The sequence below is a fragment of the Schistocerca serialis genome, chromosome 2 (genome assembly GCF_023864345.2).
Source record: "Schistocerca serialis cubense isolate TAMUIC-IGC-003099 chromosome 2, iqSchSeri2.2, whole genome shotgun sequence".
Lineage (NCBI taxonomy): Eukaryota > Metazoa > Arthropoda > Insecta > Orthoptera > Acrididae > Schistocerca > Schistocerca serialis.
Genome location: NC_064639.1, coordinates 499,074,697 through 499,101,152, shown reverse-complemented (window position 1 = coordinate 499,101,152; position 26,456 = coordinate 499,074,697). Strand labels below are relative to the sequence as shown.

Below are 26,456 nucleotides of genomic sequence, written 5' to 3'. Positions count from 1 at the left end.
GATTTTTAAAGTTTGGTTATGAACAACCTGTCTTACCAGTGGCCCATGTTGTGTTTCTCAAGGCTTCACTTTCGGTGTTCAAACTAAGCGAATTGGCGTGTTGACATTTCGTCTATTGTGAATATGCATCATATGACGTTGCCTCCCGTTTCATTTCACTGCCGTCTACTGCAGATAGAGACCTATATCTGCTGCAATTTTAGTTTCGTTGCTCCATAGATCCCATTGACACGTAAGAAATTAGCATCTTTGATTTGAAGTATCTGTCAGCATGTTTGAAGTTTCGGAATTTACGTGCAGTACAGTTGTTTGTTTGGTAACGTGTGTATGTTAGTAAGGTCTTTGAGTAAAATATCGAATATATACTGTTTACAAGTAAGATAAACACCACAAAGTGTGAATCCAAGATATATGATGTGGGAAGATTCGTAACAAATGTAATATTTTGTGCTCCAGGACACTGTGCTTGTTATGTTTTAAAGATGGCTTCGACAGAGCAGTTGGGACCGAATAAAACGTGGGAACTTTCATTGTACGAGCTTCACAGAACACCACAAGATGCGATAACTGATAACACTGAAATAGCTGTATCTCCGAGAAGTTTGCATAGTGAATTAATGTGCCCTATATGTTTGGACATGCTAAAGAAGACAATGACAACAAAAGAGTGTTTACATAGGTTTTGTTCTGACTGTATCATAACAGCATTAAGATCTGGCAATAAGGAATGCCCTACGTGCAGGAAGAAACTCGTGTCGAAGCGTTCGTTGAGACCAGATCCAAATTTTGATTTACTCATTCAAAAAATTTATCCTAGTCGTGATGAATACGAAGCTCATCAAGAGAGGGTGTTGGCAAAATTGAGCAAGAGCCATAGCCAGGCGGCGCTTGTGAATTCGATAAACGAGGGAATCAAGTCGCAGTCACAGAACAGGCCCCAGCGATCACGTAAGGCGGCAAATGAGTCTGACACTGCACCAGGTGGGACACCGAATGCGAGCGCCCCGACGACGCCAACGCATCAAGACGCCGGGGCGCCGAGACCGATAACGCCACCTGCAAGCGAACCTACACCTCCAGCGGTACCGCCCCCACCCCAACAGCCGCAACCGCCCCCGCCAAGCCCAACTCTTTCCAACAAATCCACCAAACGTCTTAAATCTGTCCCTAACTCCGAAAACGAGTCCGCGGGATCAAGTGTGGAGGCTGGCGGACACGAGTCGTCTGTAGGAGAGGTTGATGCCGCGGAACCAGCAATGTTAAACGAAGTTGAAATTATTTTCAAACCACATCCCACCGAGATGCTGGGGGAGCAGGTGCTTATCAAGGCACTGAAGGACAACTCTGTGCGGTACATCAAGACAACAGCCAACGCCACAGGTTTGTGATAACATCAATGCTACATTCATTGCAGATCGTTTCTTCAAGCTCTCAGATATTTTTTTCGCATTTGCGGTTTTAATATAAAGGGAGCGTATGTGACGTGGAAATATAACTTCTGATTTATTGAGACATTGTATTTTCAAGTGAAACGTCATTGGGGTCACAGCACTCATGGTTGCTTTTAACTAATGGGCAAATGTTAGAAAAATTGGAAGTTTTATGCTTGATGCAGTTATATGCCTGCTTGCTTACTTTTGCCATTGCACGTTCCTGCTGTTTCTGGTGTTAGGGCCTGCACATGATGGTGAAGGAAAAAAATTACTCTCTTTTCTGTATAAAATGGAGTGGATGTGAGTTAACTTCTGGCACATTGACTTTCTGTGTATGGCCTTAAATATATTGTATAATACACGTGCTGTGCATGACATCTACTTGCATCTCAGCAAAAATACATATTGTTGTAGGCTCTGTCTGTAAGTGCTGTGAGATAAGTGTATTGTGATGAGAAATGTTTTTGTTTACGTGATGGCTTGCTACTCCATTTAGTGCTTGAATAGCTGTAATGTGGTATAAAAATTGATGTAAATATTTATTTACAATTTTTGTGGTAACATTTTTAGCTCTGCTTGTTTTTATGTTATTTTTGTACACTTTCTCTTTGTGCATGAGAATTACACATATAATTTGCAAGTAATTGCCAGTTGCCTGCTGGCTTTAGTTGCTGAGCATATCTTTTTGAATTTATCTTTGTTTCATTTTTTAAATATAGATTTTGCTGTGTGACAAACATTTCACTCAGATAGTGACACTGTGGACCATGTAGTTTATTAATGTTATATACTCGTCAAGGCGTCACAAGTTTATGTTGAGGCATAATAGTGCTATCTGGATTCAAAACATTGAGTAATGCATGTAGAAGTACTTGAACAAGAAATACTTTTATTTTTTTACTTAAGAATATGTTTTGAAGTGATTAGTAAACAATTTAATTTGTCTTGGAATTTTGTAGCTGATTTATTCTGCGTGTGTGCATTATTCCTCAGTGTTGTGGCTTGTTGCCTTTGTTTCCCTTCTTTTAAATGTGGTTCCTATTTCTTGCCAAAGTCGAATAGTGTATTGACAGTTTACAGAAATGTGAAAGAAAATTAGACAGCTTAATCTCGTATGATGACGACGCATTTACCATTTCATATCGCTGTGGTGCTGTGCAGAGATATAGGGTTAGTTGTTAGGTTTTGTAGGTATAGATTGATTCAAAATGTTATCGCATTGGTAGTTTTTTTTCCTAGATTGGTTTGTTCTTGCTGTTAAGTAATGATCAAGGAAATGCCCACCATCACTGGCAGTGTTACACCATTTTCTCTTTTATTGATTTACTTATACTGAGATCATTTAAATAGTTGTTTAAGTATTGTATTAACTGCAAGATACAACTTTGTTCCTTTATTTACACAGACATGTTTCAGCATCTTATAAGCTGTCATCAGAAATATTTGAACATACTGATACCCATTGTCTGAGTTGACTTGTGATGTCATCAAAATATTGGACATAAACCACTCATCAAAATTCAGTAGGTATATAATGCACTGCAATACACCAGTTATAGGTATTAAAATGATGTAAAATTTGCTGTTGCTGCCACCTCACACCTGAATGTGTTGCCTTTCAACCTAACCTAGACTTTGGTCTATACAAGTGATCAGTATATTGCCACATCAGAGATTTCAGATTCACATTTCTTGGCTTCTATAACTCACTGCTGAATTATCGAAAAAAAAAAAAGAAAAGTTATCTTATGGTAAAAAATATAGAAGCAAAATAAATATTGACAGTGTTTTGTTCTATCTCTGTTTATAAATTTATAACACCACATGCCATATCATCATGATGTCTTGAGTTAGTCAGTATCAATGGCCCATAAATTTTTATTGATTGATAGCTGTGGCAGAGTATGATAGGAGTTAACATTTCCTTGAAGGTGCACTATAGCAGGGCATTTGATAGAGCCTATTCATTCTAAACTGGTATAGGCAGTACACAGATTATATGAGAATTGACTGAATTAAACTTTATAGTAATGTGCTCGCTGGTGCAGTGTGTCAATAAAATGACACACAATTAAGAACATCTTGGATCAAAGTGGACATCGGGTATCTGCAAGTGAAAACGACATGTATCACAGTCGGAAATATGTGGGGAATTTTGGACATTAGTTCTCGGTTTGTAATGTTTGCTGTAGACTCAAGGACTATTTTCATAAGAAAGGAATGGTTTTTATCAAAAATTTAGATAATGTCTGTGATAACTGCTTCCATCCTTGGTAATGCTAAAATATAGATTGTTGTAGTTCCTTCGTGAGATTTTTATAGGGGATATATGCTCAAAACAGTCCCAAAAATGCAGTAATGATCATTTTACATTACTTTATATAAAATTTCCTCTCTCACAGACAAATGCTTGAATTTACAGTAGTGAACTTTACGTTTTGCAGATTGTTATTTGAAGTAGCAAAATTATTTGATCTACGCTTGAAAGGTGGAAAATATTTCTTCATTCTAATTAAAAGATTCAGATAGTGTTAGTAGTTGCTACTGTTGTAGTCTGTCAGAGAATCAACATTTAATATTTTCTTAACTCACAAAAATGTGTTTTAATGTTCACATAATCTCAAATTTTTTTCACTATGTTAACTTAATATAGGAATAATGAAGTTTTGCTGATATAATTTTTGCCCCTATAACATTTTGTATTTTATAAAACATTTTGCACTTGCTGCTTGAGGTATGTTAGCTTGAAGTTTTGAAAGATTTTATATCATTGCAGCCATGATTTTTCACTGCTTGTTTGTGAGTACATGTTTAATTTTTTTTCCTAGGACAAATTTTATTGTTGTTATGTTATATGTCTTCTGTATTCAAATTATGATGATTGTAATTTCATTCTGCAGATTGAAATGAATTTTGATCATAATTAAAGCCTGTTTATAGTATATGAGAATTTTTTGCCAAATAATGTTGTGGAAGGACAGTTTTCTCATGACACAGAGTTGCTATATTTTAGAATGCTGAAATGAACTGATAATTGATATATAATAAATGAGGTTACAAAATTGTCTGTTTTTGTTTTATTTTTTTGAGTCATTCAAATTCAGAATCTGATATAAATGCAAACTGCTGTTTATTGTATTTATAAACAGTGGACACACAGGCTAGTCATATATAGCACAATTTGTTGTGTGAATTATAGTTCCATAGAAAGAATAAAATGCCATTTTGCAATGCTAGATTCGTAGCTGCATGCGATTTCAGGTCTTGTGAACCTTATGATACTGACCATTAGCTTTGAATATTGGTGTAAGGCTGATTGGTGATGTGTATTTGGAATGGAGGCTGTGGTAACATACTGATACCTAGAGTGTAGTTTGAAACATGATAATTTGGTTGTTATTCAATCTGTATATCGAGCAAGCAGTAAAGGAAACAAAAGAAAAATTCGGAGTAGGTATTAAAATTCATGGAGAAGAAGTAAAAACTTTGAGGTTCGCCGATGACATTGTAATTCTGTCAGAGACAGCAAAGGACTTGGAAGAGCAGTTGAACGGAATGGACAGTGTCTTGAAAGGAGGATATAAGATGAACATCAACAAAAGCAAAACGAGGATAATGGAATGTAGTCAAATTAAATCGGGTGATGCTGAGGGAATTAGATAAGGAAATGAGACACTTAAAGTAGTAAAGGAGTTTTGGTATTTGGGGAGCAAAATAACTGATGATGGTCAAAGTAGAGAGGATATAAAATGTAGACTGGCAATGGCAAGGAAAGCGTTTCTGAAGAAGAGAAATTTGTTAACATCGAGTATAGATTTAAGTGTCAGGAAGTCGTTTCTGAAAGTATTTGTATGGAGTGTAGCCATGTATGGAAGTGAAACATGGACAATAACTAGTTTGGACAAGAAGAGAATAGAAGCTTTCGAAATGTGGTGCTACAGAAGAATGCTAAAGATTAGATGGGTATATCACATAACTAATGAGGAGTTACTGAATAGGATTGGGGAGAAGAGAAGTTTGTGGCACAACTTGACTAGAAGAAGGGATCGGTTGGTAGGACATGTTTTGAGGCATCAAGGGATCACAAATTTAGCATTGGAGGGCAGCGTGGAGGGTAAAAATCGTAGAGGGAGACCAAGAGATGAATGCACTAAGCAGATTCAGAAGGATGTAGGTTGCAGTAGGTACTGGGAGATGAAGAAGCTTGCACATGATAGAGTAGCATGGAGAGCTGCATCAAACCAGTCTCAGGACTGAAGACCACAACAACAACAACAACAACAATTTGGTTGTGAGTTGACATAGCCAGCTAATGTGATATCTGAAAATAAGTTTATGGTGTAATAACAACATGATGCAATTTCTCAGTGAAAGATCAAGGGGTGGAAACACTGTCCAAAGTCAGTTATTTGTCACCACATATGGTGTAGGACAATCATTGCCAAAAATGGACAATTGCAACTTTTGGATGGTGGCTAAAGGAAGTTTATACTACTCTTCATGCAAAATACTCTAAAATTTATGACAAAATAAATGTGTATCAGTATAGTGAATCTGGTTTCCAAAGTTGACTTGGCAGGGATTGGCTATATTCAGTTAGTCACTTAACAGGATGTAGTGGATTGTGCTTCGGATACCACTAGCATTTCCCTACTGTTCCTGTGCCATTCATGAATTGTATGAAAGAAGACTGTTGACAATCTTCCATATGAGCCCACATGTGTGTCACCAAGACCATTTAGTGAGATATGTGTGGGAAGAAGGCATACATATATTGCTTGACTCTTCTTGTGATGCACACTTTCAGAATTTACCAGTAAACCTCTCCATGTTCACAATTCTGTCGCATTTCACCAAGGGCCATCCACACCCTAGCTTTGAAGGATGTTAGTAACACTTGTCTCGAGGGTAGTGAGAAATTGTGATGGTGGTACAGCTGATTTGTGTAGTCAATGACGTAATGATGTTTTCACTTTGATTGTGGGAGAAATAAGTATTTAAAATAACAACAACTTCAGCACAGTATATGGCAGAGTGCAATCAAGCTGAAATGTCACTGAAAAACACTTCGTTTGCAGGAGAAAATACACACAAACAGTCAATAAATAATTTGACAGTGCTTTTTTTATTTTTGTTTGCCTTATCGTGGTGTTTCTGTTATTGATGTACAGGGTAGGCAAAAATTCATAAAGGGGATATAACGGTGAATAACATTTTCATTTATCATTAGTTGCCACTGAAATTTCACAGACCAAGGATGGGAGCTTGCTTACATGTATGTGTGGAGTATAATTTCTGGTAGGTGAAAAAAAAAGAAATACAATGTTATTCACAGTTATAGCCCCTTCATGACTTCTGGCCCACAGTGGAGGACTCTGCACCTATGTAAACAGAAAACAATGGAAAATGAAACTACCAGCTTCCAAGCAAACACATAGCTCTGGTACACTACATATAATCCTGTCATCACAACCTAGATTTTGCTTTCAGCTTTGTTGCTTCCGCACATTCTTTCACTCACAACCAATCAATCTGTCTCCACAACCTATGTTTAATATCCACATTTGTTGGCTTCACCAACTCAACCAAATCGTTACATTCCAACCTAACCTAGACATGTGGCTGTAATATAGGTACATTAAGCTGTGCTATAGATCAGTATGTCACCACAAACTGGATTCGGCATTTGAGACACAATCATTAATATTATTTCAACACAATTACTGATAAAATGCTGTGTGTGGTATTTGTCCCCTTTTGATATGCGATACAACAGTGATACTGTATATCATGAATTTGACAAGTACTTGGTGGGTATCTGGAGGTATGTGGTACCAGATGTCAATGCCTAGATTATGCAATTCCCAAAAAGTATGATGTCATGCTTTGTAGACACCGAATTGGCACCCAAAAGCATCTCAGATGTGTCCCAACAGGTGAATTTGGTGACCAAGACATCAATGTGTGATCTCTATCATACTACTCAGCCCCATGTAGCATGATTCCGGCCTTGTGACATGATCAGTTATCCTGATGAAAGATGTCAGAATTCAGCGGACGATATCAAGCACGAAGAGAGGGATATGGTCTTCAATAGTGTCTACATAGTCTACAGCTGCCATGGTGCCTTCAGTTACTACCACAGGTCTGATGGGAACCTTGGTACATGTCCCTCACTACATAATACTGCTCACACTGGCCTGCATACATGGTGCTGTGCATGTGTCAAGCAGCTGGTTGGTGTGTGTATCCATACTCTACGACTGAACAGGTGTAACAAGAAATGTCATTCATCCAACCAAGCGAAACGTTTCCATTGATCCACAATGTAATAACAGCGATCTCATGCCAATTGTACTTTAGGGGTTGTCTGCTGCAGAGTCCCACCTTTAGTAATATTAGCTGAACAGCATATTCTGAAATACTTATGTCTTCACCAGCCGTGTACTCTGTTGACAAATCTTGGCTGTGCCATTTCCTTGACGCTTGTTCCCAGGTGCTGGACCATAACAACCTGCCCTTTTTCAAAGTCAATTTTCAGTGGATTTCCTCATTTTTTGCCTGTATCATCACTAGAAAGATTCCCATTTGTGTTTGCTCCACATGTTTACTTTCCTTACCATATCAAATGCCCGCAGTGCTACCAGGCAGTATTTAATCTTGCAGTCGACGGTGGTGATGATATTATGGCTCATCAGCATATACCAGTCCAAGAACCAACTGTAAGTGGAACAGAAAATGAAGAAAGGGCTGTACACACAATCTGATCAATTCATATTATGATATGTGACAAAAGCACAATATTAAAGACAGTTGTCTACAAAACCTGATTAATTCATAGGTTCATGGGATAATGACTTATCTTGTTAACAGCTGTTTGTTGGCTACCTCATACTATTGTACCCGTGGCTGTCTCGAAACTGATGGAGACACAGTCTCAATTTCTTCTCTGTACCACAAACATACACAACATATGATTCTGTCTGTGTGTGATGTGCTCTGTCTGTGATGTAGTGCTCTGTTCAAATTTGGATTTTTTTTAATCTCTGTTCTTTAATCCTACTAAGAACTGAAGAATTGTTTGAATGTGTTTTTTAGCTCCTCTCTCTTTGGAAGTCTTAAATTTCTTTAGATTTTTTTCTACTGAATCTGTCTGGCACCTTCCTCAGCTACAACTAGATTCACTTAAAGACTGAGTCGAAATTAGAAAACCTTAAGACCAAATTGTTTTGGGTGTGCCTTCATAGCTGAGTGGTCACCGTGTCTGGCTGCTGAGCTGATGACCTAGGTTCATGTCCCAGTACTGACGGGGTTTCTCCTTGGGGTGCATACAACTTTGTGATGCAAAGTGAGGAGCTGCTTGAGTGAGAAGTAGTAGCTCCGAGGTCTAGAAAGCCATAGGGGGATGTGCTGACCCCATGTCCCTCAATACCACAGGAGAAATATGACTTTGGCAGATGACACAGGGGTCTGTCAACTTATCTAAACATTGCGAAATCAAACACCTACATGGAAAAGAAGTAGCTGTAAATTTTATAATTGTCATGGGAATCAAAGGAACAGGTGCTCTTTTCTGTTATTGCTCAGTGGTAGCCGAATAGTGGACCATCACTGATGGTGACAGGTATTCCACCAAAATTTGCTTCCATTGCCTAATCAGTGTGCAGTGGACATTCTGTAGCCACCCATTCATGAGAACTCACTTCTCAAATTCCACCTCTGATTTTCAATATGATTATGGATGTTTAAAATATTTTATGAAGTTCAAGAGTGTAAGTGATTATTGTTTCCTTGCTCTCTTTAGCAAATAATCAATGTTTTATTCTCTGTGCCAGAATGGCAATGAGAATATCTGGGCTACTCATATTCTTGTGGTTGTAGAGCAGCTCTCCACAAATGAGTGGGCTTGTCTAAAAAATTGGCCTGAAGATTGTGGAATGAATGTTTAAGAAACTTTGTTGATGGTGCTACCAATATGAACCACCAATTTGGCAGCTTTCTTTGTGGAATTATTTGATTTGATAAGTATACCCAGATTGGAAAATGATCTCTGGATTGGTAGTCATTGGTCACAGTAAAAGTGCACTTATGGTGTCAGTGGCTTTTGTGTTACATGCTACAGTTGTTAACTGTTTGTATGGTGAATTATGGGAAATGAGCATGACAAATGATGAGTCAGATGATTAGACAAGATGGCACTATCAGTGAGAAAATTGTGTTCAGTAAATGTCATTATGATGTGTACTGTATGAAACTAGGTGGCGGCATAAAGAAATATAATGTACAGAACGTTATCCTTTGAAACAGAAACTAAGGGTGTTAGCACACTGGACTCACATTCTGGAGGACAAAGGTTCAAACCCACATCCGGCCATCCTGATTTAAGTTTTATGTGATTTCCCTAATGTGCTTAAGGCAAATGCCAGGTGGTTTCTTCAAAAGGGCATGGGTGCTCTCCTCCTCCATCCATCCCTAGCCGGAGCTTCTGCTCCGTCTCTAATGACCTCATTGTTGATGGGATGTTAAACACTACTCTCCCCCTCTCTCCTCCATAAAATTTAAAATGTTTTCTTAGGTTCCTGCATAGCCACAACCTCAGTAATTGGGCTATGCTATGGATCAGTCCATTACCACAGCCAGTTTTCCTCCAGTCACATTCGTTGGCTTTGACAACTTGCAACCAAACTGTAATATTTGAACCTAACATATACTTTGGGTTATGCCATAGATCAGTCTGTCACCACAACTTGTTTTTTCACACTCACATTTGTTGGCTATGCCAACTTGCAACATTGCAATACAAAGCAATAGCCCAAGAAATCCTATCAAATTCCAAGAAACATAAAGCACAAAAATACATATGAAAACCAGTACCTGAGTGTATAATCTGTAATAGCCAGATCAACAATCGTCGGTCTTTCACCATTCATATTAACAACAAAAGTAAGCAATTCATATCTTTCATTGAAACAAGTAATTAGATTCAGCAATTTTCACTGTCCATTGCACACTGTCAGCCAAATGCCTATAACCAATGGAAAAGAATTGCCAAGAACAGCACACAGTGGAAGAACTGCCGACACTGTTAAGTGCCCTTTAACCACTGACCACTTCCCATAAGTGAGCAATGGAGAGCATATCGAGAGATTAATTGTACAGCCTGATGTGTAACTCTTCTGAAGTAAATTTGTTGTCCTTTGTTTATAGCTTCTGATGGCAAGAGGACTGAGAAGCTTGACCTCAAGGATAGGGATTGGTAGAAACCTTATCGAGGACATATAACATGTGGAATGATGTCAGTAAGATTCTGTTGGTTTGTAACTGTATTAGGAGGCATACGACAGGAACAAACTGTTATCCTATGTGACAAGTACTCTGTAGCATGAACTGTTTGTAATTTTTTGGTGACAGAAAGAAGCAGAGAGTGTTAGGCATCATTTTATAAATATTGATACTTCACCTCCACCTCCAATAATAAAGGATAGTTTGTGTGGGCTATAACATCCGAGCACCATGGCTTTATTGCAAAATGAGATTTCTGTAAACATAGGCATAATGCTTTTGTTCCTTTAAAATTGTCTGCATTCCTCTAAAGTATGAGGTATGGAAGCCATTTGTTGGAAATTATTTTCTGTCCCATTGTGTGCTTTCTTTAGATATATATTACCACAATGAGTGAAAATGTAGAAATATTTTCAGTTTGTCTTCATTTATTGTAAAGTCAATTTTGCAGCATATCTTTTGGGCAGTCCTGTACTCTCGTATCTGATGGTTTTATGGCTGTTGTCTTGCTACGAATCTTTGCTTTTATTTTGTTGTAGGCTATTTAGAAAAATATGTTTTACTTTGTGCTTGGGCTTTGCAGTTGTGGTTAGTTAACATTTGCTTCTGAAACAGGTTTCATATCGCCACAGATAATTAATATTGCTATTGTTGTATATGCATTTAAATGTAAAGGAATTTTTGTGACCATGTTTTGCCTATGTTTACATCACACTGCTAGTGTGATTTTGTTATCTCTACAGTTTACACAGACCACTTATATCAAACAAGATGACCATATTTGGGAGCATTTAGGTAAATGTGGTCTTGACATGTTCAGAATGATTCAGTGAACTACATGTTGAAATTGAAAATAATTGACTTTCTTAGTTATGTACTTCACACAAGTGAACCCTCGGATCCAACCTTCCACTGCTTTTTTTCTAGTAAAAAGTTTGATGGTACTGCGACATTGGATATAATGCAGCGAAAATTACTGATAACTGAAGCATGAGGTACCACCCGTCTGCTTTTAGCCGTGACATAATCAACATGTCGAACTATAATCAACATGTTGCACTGCAAAAAAAAGTGGTATCGGACTCTTCAGTGGACTTTCAGCTTAAAGGAAGCAGGCGATACCTAGAAACACCCAAACATACAAGAGAATGTGGTATCGTACACTTCAGTTTATATCACCTCAAATGAAGTATGCGATTCTGACAATAACAATAAAAGAAAATGGTATTGTACACTTCAATTGACCTATAATACACCTCAAATGAAACAGGTGAGTCCAATCAACCCTTCGACATACAAAACAATACAAGGAAATATTATCGAACACTCATTTTTAACCTATAAAACACCACTGAAAGACACAATACAACAAAAACCATTCACACCTATCATCATCAATAACAATAGAAACTACACTACAAAAATCTTTTGTAACCTTGTTTGGCTCCCGAAATGGCATAGATGATGGATGGGTGGTATCCCATGCTTCAACTGACCCAATTTTTAATACATCTGAAAATTTATTTAACTATAAAACTACAGCGTAACTTACATTAATAGCATGACAATGACATCGCTTTTCCCACCAATAACTGCACTGGTATCGTTCGTATTGCAGTTATCAACACGAAAAAATGAAATAAAAAATTTATGTCCGGGAAATAAATCTTTGGCACTCTTCCAAGTTCTCAATATTGTAAAAAAATTACTTTGTTGATGAAAAAGTTTAGGAGTATGCATCCCCCAGTGTTCCCCCAGAAAAACAGCACTGCAACCTTCTGAAATTTAGGTTATGTTCTTGTCTATAATATCCCTGCAGTTACAGAACCCTTTCTGAAATCAAGGTGTTTGTTACTGCTTTAGTGTACTGGACCAGATTTTTTACCTGTAAAGTAATATCACCTGATTGTGTGTAGTAATTATCACCAAATATGCCTAATGTGGACCCATTTGATAGATTTTTAAGCTTTGCGTAACAGTTTCCAGTATTTTGTGGATGTCAAAAGGAAACACCTTTTCAAAAACTTTATTGTGGAAAGAAAGGGACAGTAAAGGCATTTTGACACTATGATCTACAGTCACCATCACTCATTTTTCACTTCCCTAGTACATTTGGGGAGGGGGGATTAGTTTGCCAGACTCTATATTGTCCAACAGGTATTTGTACTCAATGATGGCCTACCCACTCATAACTGCTGTTTCTTCATAGTGTCCATAACTGATTTTGTGAGACACTAGAATGGATGGCAAAGAGAAACAGAAAACAATTAAATTTATGTTGGCAGCACTGCGCTAGTAGCTGAAGTCAAGCTGTAATAAGAAAGTCTACTTACAAAGTTTCAAGAACTGTCTTTTAATGACAACTCTAGGAATACACTACAACCCACTGCTTATTGCTCCCTTGGGGTCATGAGAACAATATGAGGAAGCCCTAATAACTGGTACAATGGGACCTACCCTGTGCTATGCATTTACCAATGATTTGCAGAGTATAAATGTAGATGTAGAGACAGCCAAATTGTTCATTTGGAATTTAGAGGAGACTGTTTCAGCTTTTTCTTTAAAGCCTATTGGGGTTCTATAGTCTGTATGTACCCCTAAAAACATTGCTGCCATACAAGCTGGCATTGGCCATACAAGCTGGCATTGGAAGGAGACCTCGCCATTTCGTATGAAAACTTGCCTTGTCATTGCAGCTTGGACTATGGAGCATTGAAAGAGTATTCCATCTGCTTCAATTTCATCAATACAAATGTCAGATTGTGGAACAACTAATTACTGTGTCCTATGGCTGCAAATTTGTTAGCCATTGTTGACTAAAGTCAGTGAGTATGCAAACTGAATTTAAACTCCTTGGATGTCCTATGAAGCTCCTTTTCACTTAAGTGGTTATGTGAATAAAGAGAACTTACATTATTGTTGTCAGATAAACTCTGCTCAACTTCAGCAGTGTCGTTACACAATACCAAAGTTACTCTATGATGTGCAGTTGTGGCGTGATGGGCAAAAAATTTTTTGAGGATGAATAAGATGCAGCTGTCACTGTGACATCTGTTTGAATTTTCTGCCAAGTGCCAGAGAGTTTTTCTGGCTCAAAGACTCCATACATTTGCAGATCTTAACATTCAGCACACTAGGTTTCTACAGAATGGAGCCACCTTACACACTGCCAGTTTGCAGCAGCAGTAAAATGATTGCTTATGGACCATATAATTTCAAGTCATTGTGTTCTCCAGACCTTTTGTGACTTCTTTTTATGGGGACCACATGAAGAACTTCATGTTCCAGACTAAACAAGTTATCCTAGCTCAACTCAAGACATAGATTGAAGAAGAAATCACCACTATTCCAGGTGATTCCTTGTGCTGCACTGTGTGGCAACTAAGACAATGGACTGCTGAATGCGTGCGGCACAGTGGACAGTGTGTGATTGAGTTATTTTTGAAAAGTAATGCATTAATACAATTTCCTGTCCTGTACAGCATATTTTGAACCTCAAATAAAGTTTTGTGGTATTCATGATTTCTTTGTTTATTGTCATGAATTTTCCTATTTCTCTCCACCATCCTGTACATGCCCTTTCAAAGAGTGCTCTATTTATGTGGGTAAGCTCAATGCAATTAGGATTTGACTGGTACTCCAATGGTTGAATGAGGGTGAGACTTGATTTTTTCCCCAGATTGATTATGTATTCATTGTATCTGACATGTTTAAACTGTGTGCTGGTTCAGTACTCAAATCCAGATAACTGCCTTATGTGGGCAGTGTGCTAGTTGAGTGTGCTTATAGATTTACCCAAATCTACAATTTTCTACCATTCCTTCTAAATTGACCGGTTCCAACTACCCAATCATTCCATTACACAGCTCTGTATACAATCTTCACACATTTTTGTGCAGATTTTTTTTTAAAGCATTTTAATAACTTTGTTATTGCAGGCAGTGTAATGACAACATTGCTGTGTGCCCCAACACTAAGCAACTAAGTCATGTCCCCAGGTGCAGCAGGCACAGAAAATGAATAATACTTCACAGAGAGACATACTATATCACTGCTCACCTTTAGTTGGAGCCAGTTGTTTAACACCTTTTTCGAGCACCAAGATGCATTGGGATTTGTACAAATTAATTTTGGATATTTACTGTAATGTGGGTTACCGTTGTTTTTTCTGAGTAGCCCAACACACACTTCGCCAACTTTCCTACTGAAAGTCGCATGCATCAGGTGACAGAGCCCTGGGAGGTCATGGAGCTGCTTGGTTATATTATGCCTATAGATAGTATTGTGGGTATTCTCGTAGTCTTCTTTGTCCAAACAGAAACTTAATACTGCGTATGAGCTATGGACCTAGTTGTTCAACTTGTGCCCCAAGGTAATGACTGCAACTTAGAACAGTGTAATGGAAAATTCTGGTTTTTGGTGCGTTTTAAAATGGTCTGTACTATAAAGTTGGGAAATAACTGTAATAGTTCAGTTTTATTAACGTTTAAGAAGATTTTGCTGAAGAAAAATTTGAGATGCTGTAACAAGTTTACGAGTGCCTACTTATAGATAGAGTTTCATGTACTTCAAACAACATAGATTCTGTTTGGAGTTTTAGAGAGCTGTAGGCTTGAGAGGATGCACGCAATCAAGCATATTGTAATTTCTGCATAGAGGAGCACCACACACACACACACACACACACACACACACACACATTGTAGTTGTATGGAATGACACTCTGTTGGCAGTTAACATTTTCTAAAGTGCTGTATTATAGCTCATATACCTCTTACCAAATCTCTCAGTTGTTCAATCTGATTGGAGCGGACAAGTAGAGAACAGGAATTCAGTAAACACTAGTGCTCTGGGAAAATTCGTAAGTCGCCTACTCAAACAGATGCTGTTACCATATGTGTGACAGAATGCTCTGCACTCATTTCTATAAAGTTTGTGTAAGTACTCACTCGGTGATTCCAAAAGGCAAACACGTGAAGGAGCGAGGCTAGCTCTTATTTGGTTCCAATTTCAAGAGCTGTGGTGTCTGAGCTATAGGCTGTTACCGCAAGTACTCTATTGCTAAAATTTTTGCACGTGCTTCAGCCGTCATCATAGCACATGATGGTGGATCATTGTATGTTGCAGAGAACACTAATATTTCTTTTAAGACAGTCTCTAAAACATCCCACAAGCTAAAGATGGGATGAATTGCAAGACTTGCCATTCCTCAGTTTTGTTATGCTTCCTAGGTAAGTGGTATTCTTGACCAGAGTGGTATTCTTTACATTTCACAAGCTGCTTCTGGGAAAAATTAAAATACTGCAAGTAGTGTTAATACACCACAAAATCACAAGAACTGCCATTTAACAGTGGGACAGCTTGAAAGAGAGTTACAAATTGTAAGAAACAGTAATTTTATGAAGATTATTCTGTCTAAGGAGAAAATTTGCTGTCACTTCTTACTTCAATAAATTTAGTTACAGTGTAGACAGAAAGTACACAACTGAGTATAATTTGGCATATAATGACCATTTGGGGAGTGATCATAGGATGTACATAATTTTTTATTGTCTCACAGTTAACTGTCACTGGTTACAGTTCAGATGTGGCGACTGCTTCATTCTTCTAATAATGGAGGGCAGCCAACAGATTCTGGACAGAAACTATTTTAAATTTTTTTCTGTTAACATTATTGACCTCAAACATGTTTTCTGCTATCTTTTAATAGGCTAATGATTTCTCCTACTGTTATTTTTGTTAATTTTTGAAGTGATATTTGCCATCGTTAAATGTTGTGAGAAGAGGTGAGCACTATTAGTTATTTCAGTTTATGGGCCTTCTTCTGAGTGTGTAGTTACTATAAAGACAAAGTTGTTTTTATTAATGTTTGCTGTCCATCTTTTAAAAAAGCTTTTCTGCTTGAAGACACTTACTTGTCTTAAGTTTTGGGGACAGTTGCAAAATTTTTACCAGTTAAAAGTTACACACTTAATGCCTCTGGCCTATAATTAGGTTACATTATTGAACAGTATGTTGTCTTTGCTTTGATGTGCACTGTGAAATTCAGCTGTAATCATATGCTTGTTGGTGAAGAGAGTTATTTTTGTCCATTAGTTATATATCGACTTTTCAGTTGCTCGAATAGCTTAACATACAGTGTGCTAGCCTAGGAAACAGGGAGGTAATTCAGACCCGGATTAAATCAGCATTATGGATTAATGACAGTGGCTCTGGTATACTGGCCAGCCTGGGTGTGGTATTTAGGTGATTTTCCAAGCTCATTTAGGCAGATGCAGGGCTGGTCCCCAATCTCCATCTTAGAAAATATGATACTGAAACAGTTAAAATGTGATAACAAACAAAACAAAGTGTACACAGCTGCACCTGATTGATTCACACTGCTTCTTTTCATTAGATTAACTGTTGACTGTGGCAGGAGAATGAGGAAATCCAGTGATATACACATATTTTACAAAGGTCTTGTTTCCATGCTAGCCCAGAAACAGTTGGCATGGAATCGTTGAGACTGGACTGTGGATCAGTGGAAACTTGTCACTTGGTTGAGTGAGTGACATTTCTTGTTACACTGGGTAGATGATTGTGTCTGGATATGCCATCATTTGGACTAAAGGCTGCTCGAAACATGCCCAGTACCATGTACACAGGCCAGTAGGAACACTGTTATGATGTAAAGGACATTTATCTATGTTTCCATGTGCCCTGTGGTAGTAATTGAAGGCACCATAACAGCTGTGAACTATGTGAACATTACTGTGGATCACATGCAGCCCTTCATTCTTCATGTTTTCCCATACTGCTGATGACATAACTGTCCATGTCACAAGGGCAGCATCATGATGTAGAGGCTTGAGGAGTGTGATAGTGAACTCACATGTCTTGGGCATCCAATATGAATGTGCTGGAATACATCTGGGATGCTATCAGGTGCCAGCTCTGCACCCTCACACTACCAGCTCATAATTTATGGGAATTGTGTGCCCTGTTGCAGAGACATTAGCTGCCACATATCTCTATAAACCTACCATGAACTTGCCAAATCCATGCTGCACAAAATCACTGCAGTATTGTGCAGCAAAGGTGGACCAAAATGCTATTAAGCAGATGTTCGTAATATTTTGGCTCGTGAGTTTATGTGTAGTTACATAAATAAAGTAATGATTCAAGATTAATAGTTAAAGGTAGCTAGTAGTAGTAGTTTGAATCAATACTCATAGTTGATGCTATACACAAAGAATTTTACCTCATTTTGTCTCCAGGGAGCTAAGTTTAAAGTAAACCTAATCATCAGATAACGTCTGGAACTAGATGATCTTCTGTCGTAAACTGAAAACTGTTTGTCCCTTAAAGAGTTTCAGCTTCTTACAAATATAGCACTGTAAACTGTTGGAAAAATATTGTCTGAAAACTCACACAAGTTTTATGTAAAAACAGTTAATATTTTCTGTGTGTATACTAAGTTTAGTTTTATTTGTATGAAGATATTGGGTTTGGTAGTACAGTTACCAGGAGAATCTACTTGCATTCAGGAGGGACAGGGTTTCAGATTGCTCTGTGGTGATCATAATTTAGGCTTCCCTAAAATCATTTCAAGGGAGTCATGAATGGTTTTTCAAACATTCTTTTGGCCAATAGATTTCTTCTGCAGTAGTGCACTGCTGGAGAAGCCAAAATTAAAAATGGTGCAGCCCATTGATAAATGGAACATCATGTGATGATTCTTTTTGTGCATTTGGAGGGGAACATCGCTGCAACAATCTATGCTGAGTTCGTAAAAGGGTTTACAAAAACAATGCACTATCGCACAAGACAGTGCTTAGGTAACACAGGCACAATCAAAAATGTTCAAGTGTGTGTGAATTCCTAAGGGACCAAACTGCTGAGGTCATCGGTCCCTACAGGCACTTTCAGTGTGGACAAACAAGTCTGAATGAGAATGAACAAAGTGGCAGACCGTCTCCCTATGGAAGACCAGGGATTGCAAGAGAAGTGGAGTCCCTGATGCTCGAAGACTGCTCTATCACATTTGAGAAGATAGTACGAAAACTGAAAATCAGCCTGGATCACTTTTCAGCATCTTGCATGACATTTTGAGCTTGACAGAAGTTGCTGCTTGTTGGTTTCTATGACGGCTCACATCCATTCAACAGGGTAGTTAATTAAAGCACCAAAGGAAATGCTGCAGATGTTCGGACCAATCCAGATTACTTCTTTAGCCACTAATCACTATGGACCAAGGATACCCATATGACAGTTTGTAGATTGGGGGAGGGGGATGGAGTATTTTGAATATTTTGGAAGACTAATGGCTACTTGTAAGTATCCATAAAAAAAGTTACAATTCTGACACTTTTAAAAATCTGCATAATATCGACTTTTAAAACATTTTCGTGAAAGAAAAACACCTGACTACATCATATTTTTTCCTTTCCCTGAGAGCTGCAGCCTCCCCTCATCTCTGGATATGGGTACCCTTGCCATGGGCAAGTGGTTGGTGTATCTCTCGGAGACAAAAGACCAAAGAAATCAGTGGAAATGTGGGTTCACCATCCTGAACAAAGCAAAGACCCAAATATCATCAGGCAAGGTGGTACTGAGTTTCTTTGGGACTGTCTTGTGTGCTAACAAATTATTCTCATGAGGGGACAAAACTATAAGAGGAACACACTACCAAAATCTCCTACAGGAGACTGCCAGATGAAATATCACAGGAAGCTGTCCAAGAGGATGTTTTTGCTCCATGGCGATGGTCCAGCTCATTCTGCACTCTACACATTTACACCCACCTCCCCCCCTCCTCCCCCATTTTTCCATTCCCCTGTATTCTGCTGATGTGGCACATGATGGGTCCTTCCTCTTTCCTTGGATAAGGAAACCATTGCATGGTAGGGATTTCCGGGAAGGTCTTTGCCAAGTGATCCTCTCTCTCTTCCTGATCGCTGTGCTCAGCCCATTGTTTCATAACTGATACTCTGTGTGAAACCCTCTTTATCTTCCATGTTAAGACAGTCATCTTGTACTATCTGAAATTTTGACCTGCCTAATGAAATGTGATGTTAAGTGATCTAGTATGTTTTTTAGGCATACATGACTTTCCTGAAAGCAGGACTTTGAGGCGCTAAAGTTAAACTGCAAATACACACTATGAAGTCAATAGAGCGTGGACACTGGCTACTGTTCACTTCGACGTGGGCATTTTGTAGGTACACCTATTGTCACTACTATTACATTTAATCACTGGTGAGGCTGTTTATTAAGTTATGATACAGAATTTATGAAAGCAGAATTTGAGTCCATTCTTTTCGAAACACAGAAAAATGTGCCTTCACTCATAAATCATTGAATGCAGTGTTACCTGGAGCATGCTTAGTTGTGTAATGCATAATGACTAATATCAATATATTTTCCTTATGCTGCTTGTTAAGTTTCAGTAACATTGCTTATTCTACACTGAAAGCTTGTAACAGGAGATTATATGTATGTGAAGTACTTATTTAGGAATGGAAAATCTAGGATGGAATAACGACAATATTAAGAGTGCTACTCACCATATAGACTATGTTGAGTCGCAGACAGCCACACAAACTGGCTTCAGTGGCCGTAGACAGTGGTTGTGTGTGTGTGTTGTGCTTGGGTGAATGTGTGTGTGTGTGTGTGTGTGTGTGTGTGTGTGTGTGTGTGTGTGTGTGTATTTTCTACGTTAGAAGGCCTTTTGGCCGAAAACTCACATGTATAGGACTCCTTTTGTTTAGCCTGTCTGTGATGCAACATCTCCTCTGTATTGTAAGTAACAATCTGTCCTTTTCATAATAAAGTACTTATTTGAATTTTTGCTATATTCTATTATTTTGGCTGTTGCTGTTGCATGGTAATAAAGTCTACATAGTTCAGATTAGAACAACTTGTAAGGCATGGAACAACTGAGACAACTTTGGACAAAAAACTAGTTTATTATGTGCATTTTTGTGAACCAGGGATCAACTCACTACTTTATGATATTGGGGGGGGGGGGGGGGTTGCTGTGTGCACATGCCACACTGTGTAACTTTTCTGAGCTGCATAAGCCATGTGTTGCCCTCCATTGCTTAGTTTCACTTTTTACATTACATCTTTGTCTCTGTGTGGCCTGGATTCTAAGGGACTTGATCCTTTTGCTGTTGCATCTTTCCACCCTTCTTTCTCTTTCTTGTGCCTGAATACACAATGAAGGGAAATTCCCTATGCTGATGCCCTTTTTTCTGAATGAACTTCAAACTTTGCTATATTAACAGCTATCTCATATGTCATCACTAGCTGGAACATTAATTCGACTCTTATCATAAGACCACACACAGAATTAAAAACAATCTGATCTATGCAAAGTTTGTTATTAGCACCAAAGTTAATGTCTAGATATTATTGGATGACACAAGAACTAAAATTGATCCTAAAAAAGCAAAAACAGAGCTGCTGAACTCAGCTTTCAGACGTTTCTTCAAAGGGAATACTGACCTAATGTATTTCTCACCCTACTGCAAAGATGGATGCTATAGATATTAATGTCAGTGGCATTGAAAAAAGCTGAAATTGCTAGAACTGAACTAAACTTCAGGTCCCAGATCCCTTGAACAAAAAAACTGTGCCCAATAGTTGGAAGAAAGCACAGTTGTAGATACTTTGGACATATTCTAGGCTCAAGAGTTATGAGATATACTGAACAGAATGAGTTGAGGCAGTCAGATAGATCCAATATGTCTTGATTTCCAAAAAACATTCAATCTAGTACCATGCCAACAGTTATCAACAAAATATGATAATGTGGAGTATAAAATTAAATTTATAATTGGTTTGAGAGTATTTTGGTTGGGAGGAATATTATCTGGGATAGAGTGTGATCAACACATACACAGAAGTATCTTTAGGCTTGCCTAGGTTAAGTATGTTAGGACCTTGCAGTTCATGGTGTATATTAATTACTTTCCAGACAATAGAAATACTAATCTCAAACTTGTCACTGATACTTTATCTGTAAAGGATGGAAGCCGCATGGTTATTTACTTAGATCTTTATAAGATTTCAAAGTGCTGCATGATTGGACACTCACTTTAAATGTCCAGAAATGTAAAATTTTACACTTCACAAAACTTGTGAATGTAATATTCTGTGACATATCAGTGAGTTGCACTTGGAGTGAGGATATGCATACTGATGTCTGGGTGTCACATCTTCTAGGGATAAGAAATAGAATGTTCATATAAGTTCAATCATAGGTCAAACAACTGGAAGAATGCAAAGGAATTGGCTTACAAAACATTCATCGTAGAATACTGATCAAAACCAAATGAGACCTACTGGGAATGACGAATGTATACGAAGAAGGGCAGCTTAAATGATGACAGGTTTGTTTTACCTACTGGAGAGCATCACAGAGATACTTAAAATCTTAATTGGCAAGTGCTTGAAAATACACAGCAACTATCCTGTGAAAAACTACTTCTCATTTCAAAACTTGTATTAAATGACAAATCTAGGAATACAGTACCACTCCTTACACATTGCTTACATAGGGTTTGTGAAGCCAAGATTCAGCTAATTACAGCATGCACAGAGAAATTTAAGCAGTTATTCTCACTTTTGGTATGTGAATCGAATTAGAAGAAAACCTAATTTGTAGTACGATGGGAAGTACCTTCTACCATACATTTCACTATGATCCATAGTATAAATGTAGTTTAATATTGACATAATTTTGAAGGTTTTGAAGTATCTCTGAAAACTATGTAGACCTACATGATATATTCACTGCTGTTTGTATTATAATTTGTGTGTGTGTGTGTGTGTGTGTGTGTGTGTGTTGTGTGTGTCGGGGGGGGGGGGGGGGGCGGGCATGTGTGGGGTTCATAAGTACAACTCGTACATTCACTGCTTAATCTGTGGTGTCATTTGAAATAAATATCATAACTGCGGGAAGTCATAGAGCCATGAAAAAAAGTCCCTGTCATTAAAGAACTGAATATCTACTATTGCATTTCTGTCATATATGGCTTATTGGCTGCATGAATGTATAAATGTGTGACTCTCCAAGTTCAAAGATTTGGATTCCACTGTCATGCTGGTCCTAGGATACTGTCATTCATTTAACATCACTTGCACATATGGTACTGTTCTGCTTGTGTGTGCAAATTCCAGATGGAAAGGTAGTTTGGATTTAACATTAAACTCTAGGTCCACCTCATAAATAGAGTGGTGCCCTAGTTCAGAGACCAGAGAAAAGGACATGTATATCATCTCCAACAGATCTGTTCACAATAAAACATTATGCTGCATGAAGTGCCATCAGATTGATGACTGTTTTAATGTAGCCTGTTTATAAACACTAGAATTTAAGGTACAAAATTTCAGTAGAATTTAAGGTACAAAATTTCAGAGATATAAAAAGTCTAAAAGATTGATAGTAAATTTAGAAAACTGTTGTGATGGCTACTGTTAATACTTTTAAGTAACTTGCAGTGGAAAATATGTGCTTTTTTTATTATGTGTTTCACCAATTTGTCTACATGATGTTTCTGACTCATCGTGAACAAATGACAGAATTTCACTATGGCATAATGCACCTGACATATGCTGCCCTCGATGCTTGCCTATATCATTCTTTCATGTTCATTTGCACTATGTTTTACACTTCACATTTGTTAATATAATTTATGTATGTTGTATGATTTCAGTTGACCATCTCGGCAAGTATTTGGCAATGCGGCTGACACTTGATCTGGAGGCAGAGGTACCTGAGCCACTCCGTCTTTTGAACTTCTGCATTTATATAGCATCAGCGCCTGGTCAGCTTATTGTCTTGAGTGGCACACAGACACTGCGACAAGTCAATGACAAGTTCTGGAAGATCAACAAACCGTTGGAAATGTTCTACTCCTGGAAGAGGTCCTAGGGGCAGGGCCAGGATCGCTGACCGGCGGTCTCGAACAGATCGTGAAGGTGATCCGTGTTATGCTAGACTATTGGAACAACTGATCCACTGAAAGACAGCATTATTATTTTTCACATGAAATTTGTTGTTTTGAGTTATGAGTAACTCAAAAATCACATTCTGAGTTGTTCACCTTTTGTTGATGTAAAGAGATATATTTGATCTGAGATATATTTATGAGGAAGTGTAATATGAAACAGTAGATCATGTTCAAAGAAATGTATACTTTTGTGCCTTACTTCCCCTTTTCTGTTGTTGTTTATGTATCAGATTCTGAGAGACAGTATTATGTTTCATGGACAGTATGTTACCATGACAAAAACTGAGGAGAACGTGTATAAGAGTACTTTGCATGATGCTCTTGTCTAATAAACTTGACCTTTATACAGACATATAGATGAAAAACTATGTTGGGTCTGAATATTGTGATGTAATTTATGAAAACATGATGCAGCTTCTTTTTGAAGATGCAGTGTTGAGGTAAAATCTTTTGGAAAGTAATGCAGAATATTTTATTTTCACGTAATTGTCGACTTGAAAACCACCTTAAAGTTGACAATGATAACTATGCAAAACAGCAATGTACATTTTGGTGTAGTGTCTGTTGCACTACAAATCGGCTGTTTCTCTAAAAATTTCACTGTTTACATACAAGTGAATTTCAAGTGCTTCATTTTACTGTTTGGGTGAGAGAGAAAGTGTTTGTGTGTGTGTGTGTGTGTGTGTGTGTGTGTGTGAGAGAGAGAGAGAGAGAGAGAGAGAGAGAGAGAGAGAGAGAGAGGGAGTGAGTATGTGTGCCTACTGTTGGAGAGAGGGAAAGTTGTGCAAATTGTAGCCTGTGACATGGAGATAATGCTCGTAAGTTCCAAAAAAATTGAAATTGAAATAGGGCTTTCTTTGCAGCATGGATGACAAACTAGTGATGGTAACGAGAGAATGAAAGTTTGTATATTGAATCTAGGAAGAGAAACAATTTATGACAGTTTTTCATCTTTTTTTGTGTGCAGTAACTAAATTAAGTGTAATACTGAGTGTTTGAAAACATAATTGTATGTGATATTTTGAAGCACATAACTGTGTTTAGCACAAATTCAGAGGATCAAACTGTAAATCAGAGTGACATGTAATGAGCTTATATGTCGTCAAGTGCCTCACAAATGTTTTGTTTTTTAACCACAAACTGCAGTGCAGAATGTGATATGTAAACATGCTGCAATCTATTGCTATTGAGGACAATTGCAGCGAGGCTAGTTTAATGTACAGTACAATAAATGCAAATTATGAAGCATAATTATCACAGAAAAATACCAAGATTTACAACTGAAACTTTTGTCTTGGTGTATGACATTCATGCTCTTTTTGCTGGATGATTTTAATACAGAGGTAATCATTAGTTGTATTGAACTTGTAACAATGCTTTTTCCAAATTTTACCTGTTTTATCACCATCCGCCTGCTATAGTGTATTATCAGAAAGAATACACTACAAATATTTTGTGTACTAGTCAATTGGTTGCATTGTAACAGTAAGCTGTAATTTTGAAACAGTGTATGTAGATACTGCAGAAATTGTCAAATTGCAGCATTATTGAATTTTGTGTAATGTTGTGAAGATATTAAAGAAATTGCGTCAGGGACATCTCAGTATGCCATCATCATTAGAGAGAGAGAGACTGGTCTTATTATTACTGTCCTAACAGCAACACTTTGGTTTTGGTGTGGACTTCTCACCAGAATAGTGGAAAATTCACTTCAGATGGTAACAACAGTATAGTTGTTACATGCTGTTGTGTCTGGCCAATTTTATATTTAATTTCATCTGGAATAAAGACTTCATTCAAGTTTAATCTTGTGTCTGTCAGTTCTATTACTATGTCTTTTTCAATTAATGTTAGCTCTCTCAGTGACTGGTTCAACAGTAGGGATGTGTTCGCTCTCCAGAAGGTAATCACTAACTTGTCATCAGTAATACTAAAAGTTGTTCTATTATATCTTTTGAAAAGAATTAAGTTTTCTAATAACTATGCAGGATAGTTTCAAAATAGAACAAGCTTGAACAGATACTTCCTAAACCGTATTTTTATATATACTTTCAGTAACAAGTACTTAATTTCATGCTGTTTGCAGCTTATCGGAATCTGTCATTTTAATTATCACCTTGTGGTGTGATTGTAATGCTATAAGTATGAAAGTAGTGTCTTTCAACATGCATTGCATATGATTTACGCTTGAGTGAAGCTGTTATTATGTGAACAGAAAATAAAACAATATTGTTCTTCTTCACTGTTTTTCTTTAATTTCTGTTATATGTTGTAGGTTTTAAAAACACTTTTCATTGAACCAGTGTGTGTTCTGTTATTTACAGCAATTTGGAACACTAAGAATGAAACTTATCTAATAATTTCATTAGCCTACTTTCACTTATGAAATGAAGTACAGTTTTAGCAACATTATTACATTTTAATTTTTAATCTTAAATTGATGAACATTGCACAAAAACAAACTAGCAGAAAATGACAAAATTAACACCTCGTTAAAGAGATGCTGTTGAAAGATATGCCTTTGCATAGGTTGAAGGCTATAAGTCATTAAAGGCAATAAAAGTAATGCTCTGTGGGTGCAATAGAAATGATCATGACCATGATGGATCCCTAACATCATTTGACTAGCTGAAAATAGACACAACAGGTATTTTGACAACACAACTTGTGCAGTTATTTGAATTTGCCTACTGCAGACTAGATGCCAAGAAATGCCCAACACACTGCAGTTGAGGTGGTA

At 37.6% G+C, this 26,456-nt stretch overlaps 1 protein-coding gene across 1 annotated transcript; it reads left to right on the top strand.

Annotated features, from left to right (window-relative positions):
- The first annotated feature begins 279 nt into the window (after nucleotides 1-279).
- Nucleotides 280-25,958, top strand: LOC126457443 (E3 ubiquitin-protein ligase RING1). Its single transcript, XM_050093725.1, has 2 exons — nucleotides 280-1,380; nucleotides 23,420-25,958. Exons 1-2 carry the CDS (start codon nucleotides 483-485, stop codon nucleotides 23,635-23,637), a joined length of 1,116 nt encoding a protein of 371 aa, XP_049949682.1. The 5' UTR covers nucleotides 280-482; the 3' UTR covers nucleotides 23,638-25,958.
- The last annotated feature ends 498 nt before the right edge of the window (nucleotides 25,959-26,456 follow it).

Excerpts from the sequence above, each read along its gene's own strand:
- LOC126457443 (XM_050093725.1), top strand. The coding sequence starts at position 483 with ATGGCTTCGACAGAGCAGTTGGGACCGAATAAAACGTGGGAACTTTCA. Across the intron at positions 1,381-23,419 it reads GACAACAGCCAACGCCACAG|TTGACCATCTCGGCAAGTAT; the intron begins GTTTGTGATAAC and ends GTATGATTTCAG.